The sequence below is a fragment of the Trachinotus anak genome, unplaced genomic scaffold, assembly GCF_046630095.1.
Source record: "Trachinotus anak isolate AG129_WGS33_773 ecotype Australia unplaced genomic scaffold, CSIRO_AGI_Tana_v1 ptg000009l, whole genome shotgun sequence".
NCBI classification, from domain to species: domain Eukaryota; kingdom Metazoa; phylum Chordata; class Actinopteri; order Carangiformes; family Carangidae; genus Trachinotus; species Trachinotus anak.
The window spans coordinates 2,646,321-2,668,040 of NW_027273860.1; the positions used below are offsets into that span (position 1 = coordinate 2,646,321).

Here is a 21,720-nt window from a genome sequence, read left to right on the forward strand (position 1 = left end):
GTTTATCGACGGAGCAGAACAGATGAACAGCGATCATGAAGAAGAGTTAGAGCTGATGTTTCTGCAGCCGAGAGCCTCAGTGAAGATTTTAGGAAACACACACACACGTTCTCCTGAGCGTTCATGTGTTCACACACCTGCATGCTGCACGTTCACAACATTAAATATGAGTCTGTCTCGTGGTTCCATCAGTATACAGATACAGTCACACAGTCAGATGGAGTTTTTGTTCTCTGGAACAAGCAGCTTTTAGACCATGATGGGTTCAAGGTCAGCTCTGAATTTTGAATTAGAGCTGTGAAGAAGACCCATGCATATTGGTCGTGGTTGATACAGGTATCACTTTTTAATACCGTTGCAGAAACCAAAAGAATCTATTATATCTTTTTCTATTTAACAAAGTCAGAGCAGCTGTCTCGATTCGTTAATTCAGGAAATCTAAAGAATCTGAACAGACATTTGGTTCATTTTGGTCAGTATCAGACAAATGTAAAGCCAGGTCGTGTCATATATTCCACATTTACACCATGCATCAGTAAACATTGATTTAAGGTTAACCTGTTGTCGGGTTAAGTTTTGATGGAGCTCAGCTGTGCAGGAAAATAAAATCACACACAAATAAAAACTGAGTTTCAGCTCAGTCAGAACATTTTTGATCAAGAGCCTTGAATTTGAATCATGGATTGGACTCTGATGAAGGTCCAGGACCAAAACATTGTTTTTTTTTTAACATGATCTCCTTTTGCTATTCCCCCTCCACCATGTCTGAATCACACAACTCTTTTAATTATAATCTGTGATGAAATAAAAACGATTCTCTGAAGGTCAACAGTGACCTCCCTTTAATGGCGTCACTGGAGTCAGTTTTTTTTTCTTTTATCGACTCTGCGTGCTCGAAATAGAAAAAAAGTCCAACAACAACAACAACACACTCACATCCTGTGAACTCTTTCTCTCTCTCTCTCTCTCTCTCTCACCCTCCCATCCTGTGTCCTGCTCTCTGCAGGGAAGCTGTGGTCTCGCAGCATCAAGCTTGCCTACAACATCCTCCACAAACTGGGCAGCAAGCAGGAGCCCATGGTGCGACCCGGTGACCGGGTGAGTCACGCTTCGCCACCACACTCAGGCTCGAGTTTCTTGTCTTTGTGCACCTCACTGTTGTTGTTGGTTTGTTTGGCCAAGAAAACCTGATCTTTGTTTTTAAGTTTAAATTCTCTCTGATTTGCAAGTTGCTGGTGTCAAAATGATTTTTCAGCCTCTCAGAAGAGAGACAGGGAGGGAAAATGAAATCAACACCAGCTAAATACAGATGTTTCTGACTTGATCTGTGCTGAGGCTCAGAAATGCACTGATCTGAGCTCCCAGCATCTCTGACCTCGTCTCCCGTCCTCTCTCCCCCCCCCCCCCCAGGTCGCGCTGGTGTTTCCCAACAACGACCCGGTGGCCTTCATGGTGGCCTTCTACGGCTGCCTGCTGGCCGAGGTGGTTCCCGTCCCCATAGAGGTGCCGCTGAGTCGCAAGGTACTTCATGAAATCCACCCACGTGTTTGTCTCCACCCTCCCTCCCTGTCCCCTGGGCTGCGCTGCACAGTAAATAAAGAGCTCCTTACAGCTCATCTGTCTTCACTGCAGCTCTCTGCTCCTCCGGATGAGTTTCTCTAGGGGAGGTCAGGTGATTTCATTTTTTACAGCGCTGCTCTGTAACATTGATCCTTTCTGGTTTGGCCACATCTGTTTTTCGCCTCGTAGCCACCAGCTCCAGACTCCTGCTGCGTTTGTGTGGACGTGTCAGTGATGCTGCAAACTGCTGAACAATGTTTTCAGCCTCAGCTGTTTACCAGCGACAAGTATTTCTGAGGGAATAATCCGTCTGAACAGGAGCGAGTCTGCTGATCCGTTACCGTCCTCTGGGAACAAAAATATCTGAGGGACAGAGAAAAGCTTTTTTTTATTTGTCACTTTTCTCAGTGGTATTCCTTCATTTCTCCTCAGCTGTTTGTGCAGCGGTTTGACCGGCGCAGGGTCGGCACGGTGACACACACTGATTACACGCTGCAGCAGAAAATGCCACTCTTGAACCCTTCCCCCCATCCTGCATCTGTGCTGCAGGATTTTCCATAAAATTTCTGTTTCACGTGGAGAAAGGAGGCAACAACAGAGCAGCAAACACCACCTCTGTTACCCACACCTGTGCTCTGTGTGTGTGTGTGTGTGTGTGATGTTTCTGTAGAGGAAGTTTTGTGTCTGTTTCCTCCTCTTACTTAATAACTTCTCATGTAAACATCACAGAACCACAGTTAACGTCTTAAATGAAAGAAAACACTAAGTTAAATGTAAAATAATAAATTCCTGAATTTATTAGAAAATACAGGATTTTGAACACACTTCATTTTTATTTTATTTTACTGTGAACCTACTATAATCTGACTTATAAGACTCTTTAAACTTCTTGTGCATAAATGTACTAAATCTTAGATTTATTTATAAAAGTTTGAGTGTTTTACAGGTGGTTAGTGAGCAGAGCTCCTTTTGTGTCATACATACACAACCTCTTTAAAACAGCTAAAACGTGTTTCACTATTTCAGGAAATGATCTGTTTTTTTAGTGAAGTGAAAACTGAGGGAATCACATTCATGTGGTTTTCACTGTGTCCAGTTCTTTCTATTCATCCATCAGAAGCAGCAAACTGAAGAAGAGTCAGTTTGTCTTTTTGGATTTACTTATCGTTGTCTCCGTCTGTGTCGTCCAATAGGATGCCGGCAGCCAGCAGATTGGATTCCTGTTGGGCAGCTGTGGCGTTACCGTGGCGCTGACCAGCGACGCCTGCCATAAGGGTCTGCCCAAGAGCGCAACAGGAGAGATCCCTCAGTTCAAAGGTGAGAGTGAAGATCATCAATCATGGCTGGATGGTGAAGGCCTCGTGGTTTCCCAGCGGGGGAGGGGCGGGCGTGAGAACACGAGCAGGAGGCGAGTTTAGAAACAGAAAGACGACGCAGGTTCCTGCTGATGGAGCCTGAACCAGGAGGAAACTGCTGTTTGTGACATTAAATCATTTCACTGACGTTTATAAAAACATGAGACTGAGATTTTCTCTGGTTCTTCTGTTCACTCATTAGTTTGGAGAGAAGACAAACAGCTGAGTGTAAATCTTCATCTCTCTCTCTCTCTCTCTCTCTCTCTCTCTCTCTCTCTCTCTCCAGGTTGGCCCAAGTTGCTGTGGTTTGTAACAGAGTCCAAGCATCTCTCCAAACCTCCCAGAGACTGGTTCCCTCACATCAAAGATGCTAACAACGACACTGCTTACATAGAGGTCAGCTGACACACACACACACACACACACACACACACACACACACAGTGAATATAAGTCTCTTCCTCACAGTGAAAAGCTTTTCCCAAAATGTTCAACTCCTCCGTAACTTCAGTTTCATAAGGCCTTAAGAATATTTAATGAACAGCATCATTTTGAAGTAACTGAACTTACACTAGAGCTGGAATCACAAGTTGATAAATGGATTAGTCGATCAATTGTTCAAGACAAACACATCAGAACCTGGTTCAAACTTTGTGATGTTTCGCTGTTTGTCTCATTTTTATTTTAGTAAACTGAATCTTTGTTGACGTGTCCTTGGACTCTGGAACATTTAGTTCTGTTTGAAATGTTCTGGGTTTTTGTAGAATAATCGACTCATGAATCAATAATGAAAATAACTGTTTGTTGCAGCTTTTAATCAATTTATCAAATGAAAAAAAATGAATCAGCAGCTATTTAATAATCAATTAAAGTCGTTTTTTAAATGTCAGACATGTTCTTCTCTCTGTTTTATATCATTGTACAGTGAATAGTTTTGTTCTGTGGCTCCGACAAACCAAGTTAGTTAGTTGCAGCCCTAAAACTCAACGTTTCTCACAGTTCAGTTACTTCATTTTTTGAGATTTTTATTTATCAGATCTTAATGTTCAGTTAATCTTAGTTTATGCAACTTTTTAAATGACTTTGGTTAAATTAGCTTCATTTGAATTCTGAAATAAGCGAACAAACCTTCCTCAGTCTGTTGTGACTGTGAGGACGACAGATACCAAGAGGCTGCTCTCACCCGTCTGTTGTTTTCCTCTCAGTATAAAACCTGCAAGGACGGCAGTGTGTTGGGAGTCACAGTGACGAGGATCGCTCTGCTCACACACTGCCAGGCTCTCACCCAGTCCTGCAGCTACACCGAGGGTATGCACACACACACACACACACACACACACACAGACGGCTCGGTGTCTAGGTCACAATTTAATAATTGAGCTCTTTTCTGTCCCTCTGTGTCTGCAGCCGAGACCATCGTGAACGTTCTTGACTTTAAGAAGGACGTGGGGCTGTGGCACGGCATCCTCACGGTAAGATACAGGCTCAGCTCACTTCCTGTTTGTTCTGCACCCCGTCAAATTAAAAGTCAGTTTAACGAACGATGTCTCTGAATGATGTGAAATCCTGTATTTTGATACTGTGATGAGTTGGACACATGGTAGAAATGTGAAACAGTGGCTCCAGCTTTAAATATCATCTCATTATGTGTGTGTGTGTGTCTGTGTGTGTGTGTGTGTGTGCAGAGTGTGATGAACATGATGCACGTGATCAGCGTGCCCTACTCGCTGATGAAGGTCAACCCTCTGTCGTGGATCCAGAAAGTCTGCCAGTACAAAGGTCAGACACACACTCCACCTGTCACTCAGCTCAGTCAATCTACTCCATTCACCTGTCTGTCACACAGATTAAATGCTAATTTGTCTCCGTGTGTGTGTGTGTGTGTGTGTGTGTGTGTGTGTGTGTGTGTGTGTCTGCAGCTAAGGTAGCCTGTGTGAAGTCCAGAGACATGCACTGGGCTCTGGTGGCCCACAAAGACCAGAAGGACATCAACCTGAGCTCGCTGCGCATGCTGCTGGTGGCCGACGGATCAAACCCCTGTAAGGTCGCGCTCAGCCCCCGCGGCGGCGCTCTCTCACCACCGGGCGAGTTTAAAGAGGAGCGTTAGAGATAGAGAATGTCAGGGAAATGGATGGACTCTCTTGGGAAGGCGGGAAACTGGGTCACTTCACAGGAATAGAGCAGGACGTGTCCGACTACGCACATTTGGCACAATAAATGGTTTTTAACCCAACTGGAGTGAAAACGACTGAGATGTAACCGTAGAAACCAGGAAGTGATGCAGCTGCAGATTACATGTTTACTTCACTGTTAACCACAACAAGTTCTTTATCCTGTTCTCCACTCAGCCTGTGGGCTCAGCTCAGTTCAGCTTTAAAACGGAATCGGTTTGTCTTTTTTTAAACACTCTCTGATATCAGAGTCCGTCTTATATTTAAGGAAAGATTAAAATCATTTTTTAAAATTTGTATTTAACCTTAATTTAACCAGGAAAGCCTCCAGACTGGACTTCCTGAGGTCAGGTTTCAGACAGGTCTTCTGAGGACGTTGAAACAGAGAAAACTGGTTTATAGAAAAACATTTAACGTCAAATTTCATGAGGCAAAGTGTCAAAAGACGTTTTGGTGACTGAGGAATTGAGAAATGTCAAATATCTTCCAGAGCTGTGCTCAGTTCTGTATTAAAGTCTGATTTCAAGCAGGTTTTGAGTGTGTACATCATCGTACTGAATATACCTCACTTACTGATGAAGACAGTGGGAAACGATCGAAAGCTGCAAAAAAAAAACTACAAAACACTATTTAAACACTGTTTTCCTCTGTACAGTAGTGAGGAAGTAGATGAGCAGCTGGAAAAACAATCATAGATGATGGTGAAACAGCTTCAGGAAGACTTCAGAAAACAAAGTATTAAATCCTCCGAATAAAAAATAAATGTAACTGCAGAAACAGTGAAATACGAGTAGTTTGTGGTACTCACTCTGCTCTCAGCTCTGGTTTGACTTTCTTACAATACATGGTCAGTTTTTAGCCGCCAACTCTTACATCATTAATGTTGGAACGTCCTTCAACGCACCATCAAGTTGGGATAATGTAAGTTCAGCAGAAACAAACAGGCAGCAGCTCTCTGTTTTTTAATCCACCACCTTCATCCTATGGCGTTTAATCTCTACACACGTCAGGAGTTTGTGTAAAAGAAGCTCGACACCAACAGTTGTGACAGTTTGTGTCTGTGTGTGTGTCTGTCAGGGTCCATCTCCTCCTGCGACGCCTTCCTCAACGTCTTTCAGACCAAAGGCCTCAGAGCCGAGGTCATCTGTCCCTGCGCCAGTTCCCCCGAGGCCCTCACCGTGGCCATCAGGAGGTAAACACAAAATAACACTACACATCCCACATCAAGTTCTCAGTTTCAGCAAAGACCAGACTCCATTTAAAAAAAGATCATTTTTCCATTTAAATGCAAACTCAAGGTTTGTTCCTGCAGCTCTGACATCATCCAGCTCCTGTTTGTTTACACTTATTGTGAAGCTGCTGAACAACAGTGTCATGTAACACAACATGTGCAAATTCACACAGTCAGAAACACATGGAAACATGAATAGAAGAAGTATTAATAGAAGCATCCGTGGGTCACTACTGTGTGTGTGTGTGTCCAGGCCAGTGGAGGACAGCAGCCAGCCTCCGGGCCGAGGCGTCCTGTCAATGCAGGGTCTGACCTACGGGGTCGTCAGGGTGGACACAGAGGAGCGTCTCTCAGTCCTCACCGTGCAGGACGTGGGCACCGTCACACCGGGAGGTATGTGTGTTTCTGTGTGTGTGTGTGTTTCTGTGTGTGAGCGATAAAACACACACAGTCACCTGAGCTATTTTCACTGTAACACTCTGTAACCCTTGTCTTGTATTTTGTGTATTTTGTCCTTGTTGTGTTGTGTTTCTCACACAATTCATTTCACTCCTTCACTACATCAGCTTTAAAATAAAACGTGATTTAAACCTTTGTGTCTATTTACTAAACAAAACACTAAATTTCCATCTAGATAAAAAAAAAATCTGAATATTAATAGCAATAACATACTTTCCTAAAAAATGCATACTTATATTTTGGAAAAATGAATCTCCTCCAAGTATTGGGATGTTCCTGGACCAAGCAGCTGAATTTTTACCTTTAAAGAGACTCAGTTGTATTTTTCATCATCTTGTCTAAAAGCTTTTCTAGAAGTGACCATAATAAATCTGGACAATTTCAGGTGCAGAGCCCCTGTGGATATTTCTTAGATTCATCATGATGTTCCTGTCAGCCACAGCTCAGTCACTGCTTTGTTTTCTATATATATTCACACATATAAATCATTTTTCTGTGTGTGTTTCCTTTGGGGGTGGAGGGGAGGGATGGGGAATATGAAGATGTCAGTGAGCTGTTGTGTTTGTGGCTTCAGCTGTTGTTGATTATTGTGAGGAGAAAAATACAGATGATCACAATGGAAATGAGACACGTGTGATGAGTGACTGTACTTTGAACAGAATCCACACAGGATGTGGTGCAGGTCCGTCTCCTGTAATCCACCAGGACGGCAGTAATCTGCAGGAGGGGAGGTGTAAACCCGGCTGATCAAACCACAGCTCCTCAAACATCAGTAGCCAACTTTGAGCTTTCGCATGCACTCACCCCACCCAGTGTTCACCGCAGGAACTACACCTGCTGCACCAACCGAGGAGGCTCAGATTAATCTGTCAGCTTTAACCGAGCTGTTCCTTCTCCCCTCGACCCTTTCATGAGTGAGGAGCTTTTATTCTGAAAGAGCGTCAGGTTTAAAGCTGCAGATTTATCGCTGAGTCACAGGAAACTGATCAGGAACACAGTAAAAAGACAATAAACTGTTTTCAGATCGATTCTGTTTCTAACTCAGTTATGAAGTAACCTGGCTTTGGTGCGACACAGACTGAAGTAGACATTATAACTGGGTTAGAACAACCTACTTGAAGCTGAAGCAGTGGGAGTGAATAATGGTTCTGCTGGGATCAGGAACAGGTTTATTCAAGGAAACTGAGAGGGTGTTAATCCTGCGTTTCCCTCTTCTCTCTCTCTTTGTGTGTGTGTGTGTGTGTGTGTGTCGTTCACTCAGGCCTGGTGTGTGTGGTGAAACCGGAGGGCGTCCCTCAGCTCTGTCAGACAGACGAGATCGGCGAGCTCTGCGTCTGCTCCATCGCCACGGGCACCTCCTACTACGGCCTCACCGGCATGACCAAGAACACCTTCGAGGTGAGGCGGCCTGCAGAGATCTTCTCTCCGACACCACATGATGCAGTTCACTTTTAAGGGAACGGTTCTTCGAGGAACACATTGGGGTTTTCAGCTCTACTGGAACCTGCCTGTCAGGTTTTAAAGTGTCGCATCTCTGTGGAAGAGCCAACGTCCTGTTTGTTTGTAATAACACATCAAAGACGACTCTGCAGTGATGATCTGTGACATTATCTCTGATATTAACCCGTGTAACATTGTGAACTATCTTAAATGTCATCCTCTGGTGTGTTAAATGCTGATTAGACAGAGAGAGAGACAGAGATTCCTCCACAGCTCCTGCCTGCCCACTTCATTAAGACCAGCACTGTGACATTATCCATATAAAAGTCCGGAGTTAAAAATACTGCCATATCTGATCTCGGCTGTATTGTGCAGCTCTAGCGCTGGCTGGTTGCCATGGAGACTCTGCAGCTGAACTCCTCTGTGTGTGTGTGTGTGTTTGCAGGTTTACCCGGTGAGCTCCAGCGGGGGGCTGATCAGCGAGTACGCCTTCGTGCGCACCGGCCTGCTGGGCTTCATCGGCCCCGGCGGCCTCGTCTTCATCACCGGCAAGATGGACGGGCTCATTATGGTGAGCGGGCGGAGGCACAACGCCGACGACATCGTTGCCACGGCGCTGGCGGTGGAGCCAATGAAGTTTGTCTACAGAGGCAGGTGGGTGTGTCTCATGTGACGTCACAGTTTTTTTAACGTTGTCCCAGCGACAGCAGCTGAAAACCAGCCAGACGTACGACCCCAGCACATTTACTGTCACACTGATGAACGAGCTGTAGCCCCTGCTCATAATGAATCTAATAAAGCAGAGCAACAGTGGATGAATCCAGAATCAGTAATAGAGAGAAGTTGAATTGTGTCTTTCACCTGACAGAGTCTGATGACGTCTTCAGGAGCTTTTTAAAGCAGCTGCACAAAAATCCTGAAGTTCAAACATGAAGAAATGGAGCAAATCTATTTTGGATGAAGATGTTTTTATTGTAGGTTTGATGATGATGATGAAATGTGAAGGAGGCGGGGTGAAGGTTTAAGGGTTAGACTGCACATACTTCCTCACTTACTTCCTGGATCAGGCCTTAAGCCCTGCCCACCACCTGCTTGCTCCAGGTCTCCAGGTGAAACATCAGAGAGACTCAGCCTCATGTTGGAGCCTCAGTCAGACCCAGACTCGGATGAGGAGTCTGAGACCAGAATCAGAGACTAGCAGACGGGTCACAACCGTCATCTTTTATTTGCTCATTTTGTTTGTCAGCTTGTAACTGGCAGTAGCTGACACAGTGTTAGAGGTTCCTGAGGTTATGACGTATGAATCCCTGGCTGTCTGAATGTGTTAGTTCCCTCTGAACCTGAGCAGGAGAGCAGTTGTGATCCAGCTGCAGTGGAGCCTCCGTCTGAAAACAGATGAGCCTCTTTGTCAGACCTGTTTCAGCCTCCTGGTGTTTTAAAACCTGAGGAGCTACAGGAGTCACATTTTAAATCTGAAGCTCTTTGTGTCTCCACTAACTGCTGCCGACACTTTTCTTCTGACTGGTGTCAACTTCTTTATTTTTCTGAAGCTCTTTTAACCAAAAAAGTTCAGGGTCTAAGCTCATGTGTGTGATATTTGCTATGACACATTATTACGAACAGTGGGTCGGTATCGTTGTGGTAAACCTCAAAAATCCCTCGTAGTTATTCTCTGTCTCGTTTGATCATTTTCATGGTGGAGGAGATTTTGAAAGCAGCATCTTTAAAATCAGAGCAGGACTCCAAAGCTCTCCGCTGAAACCCGGGCTGATGAAATGTTGTCAGGGTTACACTTGAGGCAGATTTCACTGAATGACTCATCTGATGCTGTTAAATAAAAACCTGCCTGTCACTCTCTCCCGGCTGCAGGGGAAGCATTTCTCTGCTCACATCTAATTTCGTATTTTTGGGCAGGAAAGAGCCTCAAATCAGTGAAGAATGACTGATTTAATTTTGATATTTACAGAGCAACTGTCAGATTAGCATAAGAGCCATGATTAGAGGCTGACACTTACTGTTGTTTTTATTATTGATTAATCTGCTGATTATTTTCTCTTTTAACTGATTAATCATTTAAAAAACAGTAAAAACGATGTGATGAGCTCTAATGCTCAGGAACAACCTGCACTGACTCACGTCTGCGACTCTGTCGCTGCAGGATTGCCGTGTTCTCGGTGACGGTGCTCAGAGACGAGAGGATCGTGGTCGTGGCCGAGCAGAGGCCCGACTCCACGGAGGAGGACAGCTTCCAGTGGATGAGCCGCGTCCTGCAGGTAGGTCGCCTCTGACACGCCGTGGAGGGATGATGATGATGATGATGACGCTGCAGCAGGAAGGATCTTTATTATTTATTGGAGCAGCAGCAGAGAAGAGTTTGACTTCTCCACAAAGTGAGACACTGACTGTGTGTTCTTCAGTCCAGGAGCAGCTCAGTGATAAACACTAGCATGACATGACTGTGACATTAAAAACAGCCTGTTTCTAAGATTATCGCTGGAATACTGGACTGGATTAAATGGTAAAGGTGCTGCTGCTGTTGTATCAGCTGATGATGTGCAGATTCTCTCAGCTTCACCTCTGTTGTCTGTGTCGTCGCTTTAGTGGTGACAAAACTGAAAGTTCAGGTTAAATACACACCTCTGCCAAGACCACACAATCTTACACAATCTTACACAATCTTACGCGATCCTGCACGATCCTGCAGCCAGTAGCTTCATTTATCTCTTGTCTATAATCCTGAAGGAAAACAGTCGTGTGGTTTTATTACCTGTTGTGTGAAAGGATGATGTCAGTATTATCTGAGCTGTATTTGTGTTTTTATTAAGTGATGTTGTTATGTTATGTGTCTAATCCTGCTGACAAACAAACAAACAAACCCCACCTTCCTCTTCCCCCCCAGGCCATCGACAGTATCCACGGGGTGGGTGTGTTCTGCCTCGCTCTGGTCCCGGCCAACACGCTGCCCAAGACTCCTCTGGGCGGCATCCACCTGTCAGAGATCAAGCAGCTCTACCTGGAGGGGGGGCTGCACCCCTGCAACGTCCTCATGTGCCCCCACACCTGCGTCACCAACCTGCCCAAACCACGGCAGAAACAGCCAGGTGAGGGGCTCGGTCCTGGCTTTGTCTGAGGAGGGGGGGGGGTGGAGGACTGTAAATGGACTTGGTTTGTAGCTCAATACTGTGTGTGTGTGTGTGTGTGTGTGTGTGTGTGTGTGTGTGTGTGTGTGTGTGTGTGTGTGTGTGTGCTGCAGAGATCGGACCTGCCTCTGTGATGGTGGGGAATCTGGTGTCAGGAAAGAGGATCGCTCAGGCCAGCGGCAGAGATTTGGGACAAACCGACGACAACGACCAGGTGAGACACACACACACACACACACACACACACACACAGACTTTATACCAGGCTAGTGATGTAATGATAAATAAAATACATCTGTGTCTTAATTATCGTGGCCAAATAATTAAAAACAGGATTAAAGCTTGAATAATTTTCCAAGCAGAAACATTTTCTGCTTCCTGCCTCTGATGTGAGGATTTTCTACTTGTCCCTGTTTTATATCATGATGATCCGAAGATCTTTGGGTCTGAAGATCTGTTGCTCTGACAAAACCAGAGAATTTGGGTGAAGCCCTAAACGAGGTCAAACAATCACACACACAAACGTGAATATGTTTCGTGTGATGAATATTAAAGCAGGTTTTGATAATTGATGTTTCACACTCTGTCAGAGAATGTCTCCTCCTCTCACTTGAGGAAAATGTTTGATGTCTTGTTGTTATGAATAATTTCAGAGATGAGTGAAGTGAAGGTCAACGCTGTTTTCCTTAAAGCTCCATATTTAACTCTTCTTCTGTGTTTTAAGAACCAAAAACCATCTCAGTGTAGTTTTACATCTCCTCTCTCAGGCTTCTCTCTGGAGCTCTAGTAACAACAGGTCAGTCAGCCAATCAGAGGAGAGGATCTGAGCATCTCTTCTGATTGGCTGACTGTTTTCTGAGAGATCCAATAAAAATATAGCAGATTTCAGGTAAACACTCAGAGAAACCGAATCCTGCAAGGTTTGGATGGTGGATCCAGGTGGGCGGGGCTTTTGTTGTGACATCACAAAGTTCCAGAAGTCCTGACGGCTGGTTTTAAGGCTCAGTTTCTGAATACAGGCTGTGTGCATTTCTCTGTGGACTGAGGCTTTGATACTTTCACAGTATTAATATAGAACCTAGACCTGCTTTATAATCAAAAAACACATGGACATCTACCTTTAGACTGTGTGGAGCTTTAAGAACAGATTGTCTTGAAGCTCCAGTTGATTTAGGATCATAATCAGCTGATGAACTCTCTGAACAGGCCAATCACTGAAGAGGAAAATGCTTCAGCTGCTGCATCAGTGAAACTGAACCTCACATTCATTTGTTTGTGGCATCAGCAGGTTGTTTCTCACCTGATCTGGAATCTCTCAGTCTGTGATATCGATTAAAGCCACTTTAATGACACTGACGTGGAATTTATTTGATGGTAAAGACTGAGGATTTATTTACACCTGCTGTGGCTCCAGTATTGACTACAGCGGAGTTTTATGTCTCGAGTGTGGTTTGCAGTTTCACATGATGTGCTGATGTTAGAGGAAAATTCTGGGAGAAATGCACAAATGTCTGACCCCGATCAGAAAGATTCATGTAAGATTCAGTTTTTATTCACCTCAGCCTGAAAACAGGAAGCACAGGGAGGAAAGAGACAGTCTGTGGTTAAGAAATCACGTTTGTAAAAACCTCCGGTCTGAATGTTGTGTGTTTCAGTTCCTGTTCCTGTCCGAGGTTTTGCAGTGGAGAGCTCAGACCACACCAGACCATGTCCTCTACACCCTGCTCAGCTCCCGGGTAATGACACACAGTCGCCACATGTTCCTGTGTAAACGTACAAATACTGTCATCAAAAGTGATTTTTCACAAGAAATTCCACAAAGAATTCCCAGTTTAAGATAATTAAAGATTTTACACATGATAACCTGCAAAACCAGAGAACTGAACAACTTTTAATTAGAGAAGAGACAGAGTAAAACATCTGAATGATAATAATAAATTAGACACAGTGCAGAGGATCTGTGGTAAATGAGTTTAACTGTGTTTGACGTCAAAATGTTTTATTTTTATTTGTTGTGAAGCTGTGTTCAGGATTTTTCCACTAAACACTGAATTATTTTTTCCCAGAAATACTGAGAGTTAATCAGAATCTCACTATGTGGTTTACACGTCCTGTTGTGATTTTAACACCCGTCTCTCCTCCCTGTTTTCCCGCTCTCTGCCCCTCCCCCCCTCCCTCCCCTCCCCCCCTCCCCCCCTCCCTCCCCTCCCCTCCCCCAGGGGGCGGTGTCCAGCTCTCTCACCTGTCTGCAGCTGCACAAACGGGCCGAGCGAGTGGCTGCTCTGCTGATGGAGAGAGGGGGGCTGCAGGAAGGAGACCACGTTGCTCTGGTCTACCCACCAGGTCAGACGACGACGGCGATGACGATGATGATGATGATGATGACGATGACGCACAGTCTCACTCTCAAACGTTTGAACGCTCACACCTCTGCCCCCCCCCTCCCTCTGTGTCTGTGCCTCCTGCAGGTATAGACCTGATCGCAGCCTTCTACGGCTGCCTGTACGCCGGCTGCGTCCCCATCACGGTGCGGCCCCCTCACCCTCAGAACATCTCCACCACCCTGCCCACTGTCAAGATGATCGTCGAGGTCAGGGCTTTTCCTCTCGACATCTAACCAAATCCTTATTTCCGCCCTTGTTTGTACAGATAAACGGGGTAAAAGACAAACAGAGAAAAGAAGCTTTAAATGACACGATCTCCTCTCTCCAGGTTAGTCACTCAGCCTGTGTGATGACCACGGCGGTCATCTGTAAGCTGCTGCGCTCCAAGGAGGCCATGGCCACCGTGGACATCAGGAACTGGCCTCCTGTCCTGGACACTGGTACTGAGCGACCCTCACTCTGACTCTGACCGCAACAACATGTCAAACCCTCACTTAAACCTTTAAAGGTGCTATATGTGGTTTCCTTCCAGGAGCAGCCATTGTTGAGCTTATAAATCACCCTCTGAGCAAATTGGAAACTAGTGTTGTAAGACAGGCCGGGCCGGGGCTAGCAGGCTAGCATGCTAGCGTCAGTAGACGAAATGAAGTGATAGAAATAGAAGCAAAAGAAAAACATTGCTGTTGCTGGAGACAGCTGTTGGTGAGTAAAGGATTGAAGTTCGATGCTGAACTCTTAATGCTAACGTTAGCTATGTAGCGCTAACGAAAACTTACATATAGCACCTTTAACTGAAGCACGTTTACAACCTGAAATGAACCAGAGAGAATCAGTGTTTCGTGACTGTTTCACAGTCTGAGTTGTTTATATCCAAAGTAAAGTGTATTTGTGTTGCACCTCTCAACAACGAGGTGACTGAGCATGAAAAATGTTCTATTTCATGTCCATGAAAGTGAATGGTCAGTCTAATTTATTTCTCTGACTGCTGTAGTAATATTGTGGGTTCAACTTGAGGTCAGTGTTTCTGAAATGAATATAACTGAGCAGACTGTCCTCTTGAGTGTAATGAAATTAAAATGTGTGTGTGTGTGTGTGTGTGTGTGTGTGCGCGCGCGGCAGATGACCTGCCAAAGAAGAAGCCTCCGGCTCTCTATAAGCCCACCAACCCTGATGGCCTGGCCTATCTGGACTTCAGTGTGTCGACGACCGGCATGTTGGCCGGAGTTCAGGTCAGCTCAGCGTTAATCCTCATCACTCAGCCAAACTGCTTACAGCCTCTGGTCCCGCCGCCCGGACCCACTTCTCCTTATTTCATTTATTCATTACTTTTTCACTCCTCAGGGAAATTCATCTATCAGCACTGCAACACACACACACAGCTTAGTACATACAGGAAAGTGTATATGTGGTAAACATCAGCGTCCTCCCCCCAGAGACACATGTTTACTGCTGTGGAGCAGAGAACTGCAGGACGACACATTTACAAACAGGCAGAAGTAAAGTGTGTCCTTGTGAATTCAGAAAATGTCTAAAATCGGCTTCAGTAACGTGTGTATTGACTCTCCGACCCTCCATCCTGTTCCTTGTTTGTCTCTGTGTGTGTTGTTGTGTCTCTCTCCTTTTTCACCACTTCCCAGATGTCCCATAATGCCGTTGGAGCCTTCTGTCGGTCGGTGAAGCTGCAGTGTGAGCTGTACCCGTCCAGGGAAGTGGCCATCTGTCTGGATCCCTACTGCGGCCTCGGCTTCGTCCTCTGGTGTCTCTGCAGGTCGGTGCAACCTTTAAATGTGTCCCCACCCACTTGCACACCATTGAGTATGTACAGTAGTCAGAGTTAAACTGATTTAGAAGTTTTCTCATTCAGTCATGATGTCAGATTCACTGTGTGGCCAAACTCTTTCATGTGTTTTTGTGTCTGAGGCTTCACTGGTTCGAGTTCAGGGAGGCTCCTTTCATCTTTTAACAAGCTCCTGATGCACAAAGCAGATCCAGAAATAAATGGTTTTCTCAGTTTGGTGTTGAAGGACTTGACTGGTCTGCACTGAGTCCTGACTTTAAACCTACCGGATACTTTGGGATGAACTGGAACTGAAACCAGGAGAGCGGAGGCTGTTAGAGCAGCAGATTAATGCTCATGGTGTCCACATACATTTGGCCATACGGTGCACGCCGGATTCATGATTCATGATTCATGCTGGTTCGTGTTCTACTCGGGTTCTGATCGATGTCGTCCGGCCTCACAGATTCACTGCGGCCGTGTTTATCTGTGACTCTCTGAAGCTCGACCGTCTTTAAATCTTAAATCCTGGATCCAGATCTCAGGTCTGGTTACTTTTTAATTCCCCGCTCATAAATTCTGAGCTTGGCTTCTCCTCAGCTTCTGCTGCTCAGCGTCGTCTAAATAAAACAGGCTGCAAATCACCTTCAGTATGAGAATCTCTCCAGACAGATAAATGTTCATTTCACTGCATGTAATCATTAAATATCTCCTCGGTAAGACGATGTGAGCGTACATCACCAGATCGTCAGTGGGTGGAACCAGTGAACGTGTCCTCCAGCTCCTACATATCAAAGAGATGTGTCAGCCACACATGCACATATACTTATATAATTTGTGTTGTTTCTATATTTAGATTTTTAAATCTGTTGTGAGTGTTTTGCAGCATTAAAAACCTTCAGGTCTCACAGAGAGACATGAACTGAGGAGTGTGTGTCCTCTGCAGTGTGTACTCGGGCCACCAGTCCATCCTGATCCCTCCGGTGGAGCTGGAGTCCAACCCGGCGCTGTGGCTGCTGGCCGTCAGCCAGCTGAGGGTGCGAGACACCTTCTGCTCCTACAGCGTCATGGAGCTGTGCACCAAAGGGCTCGGCCTGCAGACCGAGGCGCTCAAGGTCAGCACAGCACTGACACCAGCAAATCTGTGGCATTTGTTTGTTTTTTTGCTTCAGGAAATTTTTACAGGAACCTTTTTTTTTTTTTACAACATTGTGCAAATGTTCCACAGCAAATTAAAAAAAAGAAATCTATAAATACAAATGTGAAAGGAAACCACATCCTAAATGAGTTCCTGCTATTTCTGTAGTGACACTGTAGTGAACTGAACATGTGGAGCTGCTGACCTGATTGTACAGGCAACCTGGGGCCACATATTAGGAACATAACACTGTTGATGATTCTTTTCTCATATAATCAGAAACACAGAGTCCAGAAGACCAGTAAAAAAAACAACTACTTTTATCTACTCAGATTCAGATTGAACCTTGATTTCAGTCAGAGAAACAGATAAAAACAGATAAAAACAGATAGAAACAACACAAGTGCAACAATATACACAATACAATAAAACACACAGCACCAGACTCAGCATAAATCGAGCAGGTTATTCCAAACAGGAAGAAGGAGTTTTCAGTCCTGCTGCACCTGAACTGTGACTGTGAGTGAAGGTTGTGGTTTATTCTGATGGAGAACCTGCTGATAAAAGTTGTCTCACCTCACCAAGCATTCAGTGGAAGGTTTATAAACTGACAACATCATTTTCCTATCCGTGTTAAAAACATTTAAGGAAGCACAGGCGTCGATGTCTCTTCCCACTGGAGCTGATGAATCCTCCAGCAACAGAGGCAAAACTTTCCCTGCTTTTATCTCGTGGCTCCTGGTCACTTTTCCCAAGATGCATCAGGTGAAACAGACTCAGCAGTTGTCTTATATCTAAATCCGAAGCGTCAGCTGCAGCCTGCAGACTCTGCCTCTGTCTCACTTCACTCGTCTGTAATAAACTCCATCTGTGTTCACCCTGAGGCCACGTCTGAGTGCTGGAGTCACAGAGGCCTCTGATTGGTCACTGATGGAAGCCGCCGAGTTAATTTTAGTGATTATCTGTCTTTAGGTCTCCATGGAAACTGAAAGCTGAGCGCTGGCTTTTTCACACTCACATAGTTTTATTTCTTTTCTTTGTGAGAACCGTCATGACAACACGCTAAAACCAAGCCTGGACTTTCAGTCTCCTTCTTCCTGACGAGATTTGTTTGTCGTCCAGGCTCGGGGTCTGGATCTGTCCCGGGTTCGGGCCTGCGTGGTGGTGGCAGAGGAGAGGCCCAGGATGTCGCTCACACACTCCTTCTCCAAGCTGTTCAAAGACCTCGGCCTTCACCCGAGATCTGTCAGCACGGCCTTCGGCTGCAGAGTCAACCTGGCCATCTGCCTGCAGGTACAAAAAACACTGTGGTCTCAGAAACGGGTCCAAATTTGAATGGAGTCTTGTGCTGGAGCACGCTGTGCTACGAAATCATCTGGAGCTGCGTTCTGAAGCCTCACAGCCACATAAAGACTTCAATAAAAACACAAATACTCAATTTACATCAACTTAGAGTCAAAGTAATCTTCTTGTTTAGGATTATGTTGTTGTAGAACAAAAAGAAAGAACCAAGACTGTATGTAATTCTGCAATTTTGTATTTACTGGATAGTTGAGAACATTTACAGAGAAACAGCTTTGTGGTCACAAATCGTCCAGTAGAATTTCCCATAATTATTTTAGACAATCCAGTAAGTTACTGAAGTCTCGAGACAGAAAAAACAAGCAGGGTTCAATGAATTTGTCAACCGATTTTGACCATAACTTATTAAATCTGTTCATTTCTAGGTGAAGTGAAAAGGTAACTTTTTTCCTGTTGTGTATACTTTCTATACTGTTGTGTATACTGTCTATACGTTAACTCTCTGTCTGTTCCTCTATTGTGGGGGGGTCTCAGTGATGTTTACTCTCTGTCACAGCTGGATGTGGACCCTCAGTATATTTTTATAGTCTATAAATGAACCAGTGGTCTTTGTTTCCATCTTATTTCCATCTCTGTAAACTGTAGAAACCTGTGCAGTCTGTATAACACCCAGGAAGTCACATGTTCACTATCTCTGTGTTGTGATTGGCCGCAGGGCACTTCAGGACCGGACCCCACTACCGTGTATGTGGACATGAGAGCGCTGCGCCATGACAGGTACCGCCCTCCGTCCCATCTTCTGTCGCCTCTGACTTTCCTCCTGTTCGTGATGTTGACACAGTTGTTGTGTTTCAGGGTTCGGTTGGTGGAGAGAGGTTCTCCTCACAGTCTGCCGCTGATGGAGTCTGGAAAGGTGAGTCCGCGTGTGCTCTTGTTTCTACGGCAAATCTAACACGTTCACAAACAAACTTCCTTCTCACTGTTGTTGAATATTAAAACTCTCTGTTGCCATGCAGATGTTTTTTTTCCCCGGTGCAAAATTTGACGTGAGAACAAACAAACTAAACCACGTTAAACTTGACATTAAAGTTTCATTTTTCTTTGAAATAAAACTCCTTGTGGGAATCAGTGACACACAACACGTGGACACACAGTGAAATAATCATTCAGGGACACGAGATGAAAACAGCAAACTGAATGACAGAAGATTTCCGAGTTATTTCTGCTCTGGACTGCGAGTCCTCCCACAGTCAGTGAGTCAAATCAGTCCACACTGAGTCTGTCTGTGGACGTGTGGGCGTCGCTGCAGATTTATCAGACAGATGCTGTTCACAGCTGAAGTCTTTGTCCAGGGTGAAGCTTCAGATTTCATTTCTGTCTCACATGAGAAGATTCATTTGTGTTTGGTCACGTCAAGGACTCAGATGAGTGTCCGCGGTCGTGATTGTTTATTTCCATCCTGTTTTGTTGAAATCACGAGTCAGTGCTCTCTCTGGTTAAAGTTGAACCCATTAAGACCGGAGACTAAAACCTCAGCGCTGTGTGAAAACAGCCTCCTGAAACCTGAGGGTTTCCTGAAAAACCTGACCTTCACTAAAACCTGTGAAAACCCCCCTGAGAGCTTAAACCTTTGGCTTTTTGTAAATAATTTACACACACACATTTGTCAACATTCTCAGTTCAATTCAACTTTTTTTTTTTATTGATTTTTTAAAATGCTGATGAACATTAGGGTAAAGGCAATGACTGACAATAAAAGTCAAAGGTTTAAGCTCTCAAATATTTGTTCTTACGAGTCTCTATCTGCTTCAGAAGCTAAGAATTCCTCACAGCGTTGCATCAGCTGAATCTTTACCTCTAGCTATAGTGATACTGGCTCACCCTTCCTCCTCCTCCTCCTCCTCCTCCTCCTCTCAACCGGAACCTTAACTAGATGGTTAGAAGCTTAGCTGAATCTTCTAAGTTGTTTATTTTGTTGTTTTTATCCAGGTAACAGCTGTAATCTGCTTCAGTATCGCTCCCCTCACTCAGGTTGTCACCCATTGTCCAAACCGCAACTTTAAAAACCTTTTTGTGGCTAAAACCAACAAAAAAAAGAAAAAAGAAGTACATTTCCCATGATGCATTTTCATCCTCCTCCATTTCATTGGTCACGTCTTAAAAACGCCCACATCAGTGATGTCACAGTGTACTGACACGCCCTGGAGCACACCATGACATCACTGCAGACAGGTGAGGTCAGAACAAACATGATTGTCGGTTGCCTCTGACCTTTAGTCTGGAGAGTCATCAGAGGCTGTCAGGTGGCGTCGGAAGAAAACCTCTTAACCTGCAGTAAATGAGGCGTCGGGAAGTGGAAGTGACAGAAAAGAGAAGAGCAGGAAATATCAAACAGAAGTTGAACTTTGGCCCGAACCTCATTAGTTTTTGTAAACAAACTGTAGTTAAAATAAGAAAGTATTTTTCTGTCTTCAAGTGCAGACAGGTGGCAAAGCCATTAGTATAAATTCACATTTAACTGTTTTAACTGTTTAAATTGTTTCATTAGCAGCTGAAATTTCATCATCCAACTATGAACTTTTCTCATTTATTGGAGGATAATGCATCATGTGTGACACTGGCAGAAAAACGAGGCACAGTGCGACACAGAAGTGTCAAACCAACAAATAGAAATTAAACTGAAGATATGAAAAAAAAGATGATTTAACCCTGATGTGCAAGATGAACTTCAGTCATGCTTTTAAATGGATTTAATGAAAATAAGATGCAAAACCCAGCAACATGTGCTTCAGTCCTGCTCCCTCCGGCTGCAGCTGCCTGAGGAAACCAGGAAATGTCCTCAAAGCTTTTTAAAAACCGTCTTTCTGCAGCAAAGGAGGCAAGTCAGCACTGAAGGCTCCTCAAATCTGCTGCTTTAATCCAGGAGCAAACTGCATTGTACTCGTCTGATCTCTGAGCAGCACTTATTTCAGTTTCATTACAGATCTCTTAGCAACTAACTGAAGCTCATCAGTGAGGTCGGCAGGAGCAACGACGGCGCCGCACAACGTCTAAATATAAAGCAGTCAGTCGGCGGAGGGAGAGGAGACGTTTGGTCTCCATTCCATAACTTTTTAAGAAGAAGAGAGGATTTACAGACATGAAACACAAAGTCAGTCACGTGTATCTGTGATGAAATAATCAGCTCCCTGTGAATTCATCATGACTGTTGAGATGGAAAAGTTGTTAATGCATCAACTCAACCAGCTGTTGACAGCTGTTGTCAAAGAGTTTACTTTAGGTCCAGTATTTCCAGGGTTTGCATCTCCTGAAAATCCTCTATGACCTTGGTTCCCTCTGTCAAGGAGGTTGTGTCTGTTTATTGTCAGCAGGACTACACAAAAAGTACTGAACCGATTTACACCGAACTTAATGGGGGGATGGAGGATGGGCCAGCGACGAACCCATTAAATTTTGGGGCAGATCCAAATCATTTACAACGAATTTGTGTTTTTCTCTCTGGAGTCTGGAGCATGTTGTTTGACATTGGCTTTGGTGGAAGTCTACGCTCTCTGAGTGTCCTTCTAGTGTCTTATCTAGTGATTTATTTATTTTTCCTTTTTTTTTTTTAACCTGAAAAACCTCTCAGCCTGCAGCACACCCACCCATGACAAGGTGGGACAGTAACCTGTATGATGCCTGAGAGACAAAACCCAGGGCAAAGTGGGCTCCGTGAAAGCGTGGGGATGGGACAAATAAAGGAATCTGAAAAAACATTTGATGG

At 44.6% G+C, this 21,720-nt stretch overlaps 1 protein-coding gene across 3 annotated transcripts in view; it reads left to right on the top strand.

Annotated features, from left to right (window-relative positions):
* LOC139625016 (disco-interacting protein 2 homolog C-like) overlaps nucleotides 1-21,720 on the top strand; it is a 51,271-nt gene that overhangs the window by 23,687 nt on the left and 5,864 nt on the right. For all 3 annotated transcript variants that reach the window (XM_071484541.1, XM_071484542.1, XM_071484543.1), the window contains 25 exons: nucleotides 1,007-1,098; nucleotides 1,411-1,521; nucleotides 2,754-2,877; nucleotides 3,202-3,311; nucleotides 4,121-4,223; nucleotides 4,323-4,387; nucleotides 4,601-4,694; nucleotides 4,835-4,954; nucleotides 6,164-6,278; nucleotides 6,571-6,710; nucleotides 8,038-8,174; nucleotides 8,662-8,870; nucleotides 10,375-10,489; nucleotides 11,116-11,317; nucleotides 11,470-11,570; nucleotides 13,012-13,092; nucleotides 13,576-13,699; nucleotides 13,825-13,946; nucleotides 14,069-14,180; nucleotides 14,860-14,969; nucleotides 15,378-15,508; nucleotides 16,464-16,632; nucleotides 17,778-17,948; nucleotides 18,673-18,734; nucleotides 18,813-18,870. In XM_071484541.1, the coding sequence (XP_071340642.1) occupies nucleotides 1,007-1,098; nucleotides 1,411-1,521; nucleotides 2,754-2,877; nucleotides 3,202-3,311; nucleotides 4,121-4,223; nucleotides 4,323-4,387; nucleotides 4,601-4,694; nucleotides 4,835-4,954; nucleotides 6,164-6,278; nucleotides 6,571-6,710; nucleotides 8,038-8,174; nucleotides 8,662-8,870; nucleotides 10,375-10,489; nucleotides 11,116-11,317; nucleotides 11,470-11,570; nucleotides 13,012-13,092; nucleotides 13,576-13,699; nucleotides 13,825-13,946; nucleotides 14,069-14,180; nucleotides 14,860-14,969; nucleotides 15,378-15,508; nucleotides 16,464-16,632; nucleotides 17,778-17,948; nucleotides 18,673-18,734; nucleotides 18,813-18,870 (2,978 nt within the window). The remainder of the gene's footprint in view (nucleotides 1-1,006; nucleotides 1,099-1,410; nucleotides 1,522-2,753; nucleotides 2,878-3,201; nucleotides 3,312-4,120; nucleotides 4,224-4,322; nucleotides 4,388-4,600; nucleotides 4,695-4,834; nucleotides 4,955-6,163; nucleotides 6,279-6,570; nucleotides 6,711-8,037; nucleotides 8,175-8,661; nucleotides 8,871-10,374; nucleotides 10,490-11,115; nucleotides 11,318-11,469; nucleotides 11,571-13,011; nucleotides 13,093-13,575; nucleotides 13,700-13,824; nucleotides 13,947-14,068; nucleotides 14,181-14,859; nucleotides 14,970-15,377; nucleotides 15,509-16,463; nucleotides 16,633-17,777; nucleotides 17,949-18,672; nucleotides 18,735-18,812; nucleotides 18,871-21,720) is intronic.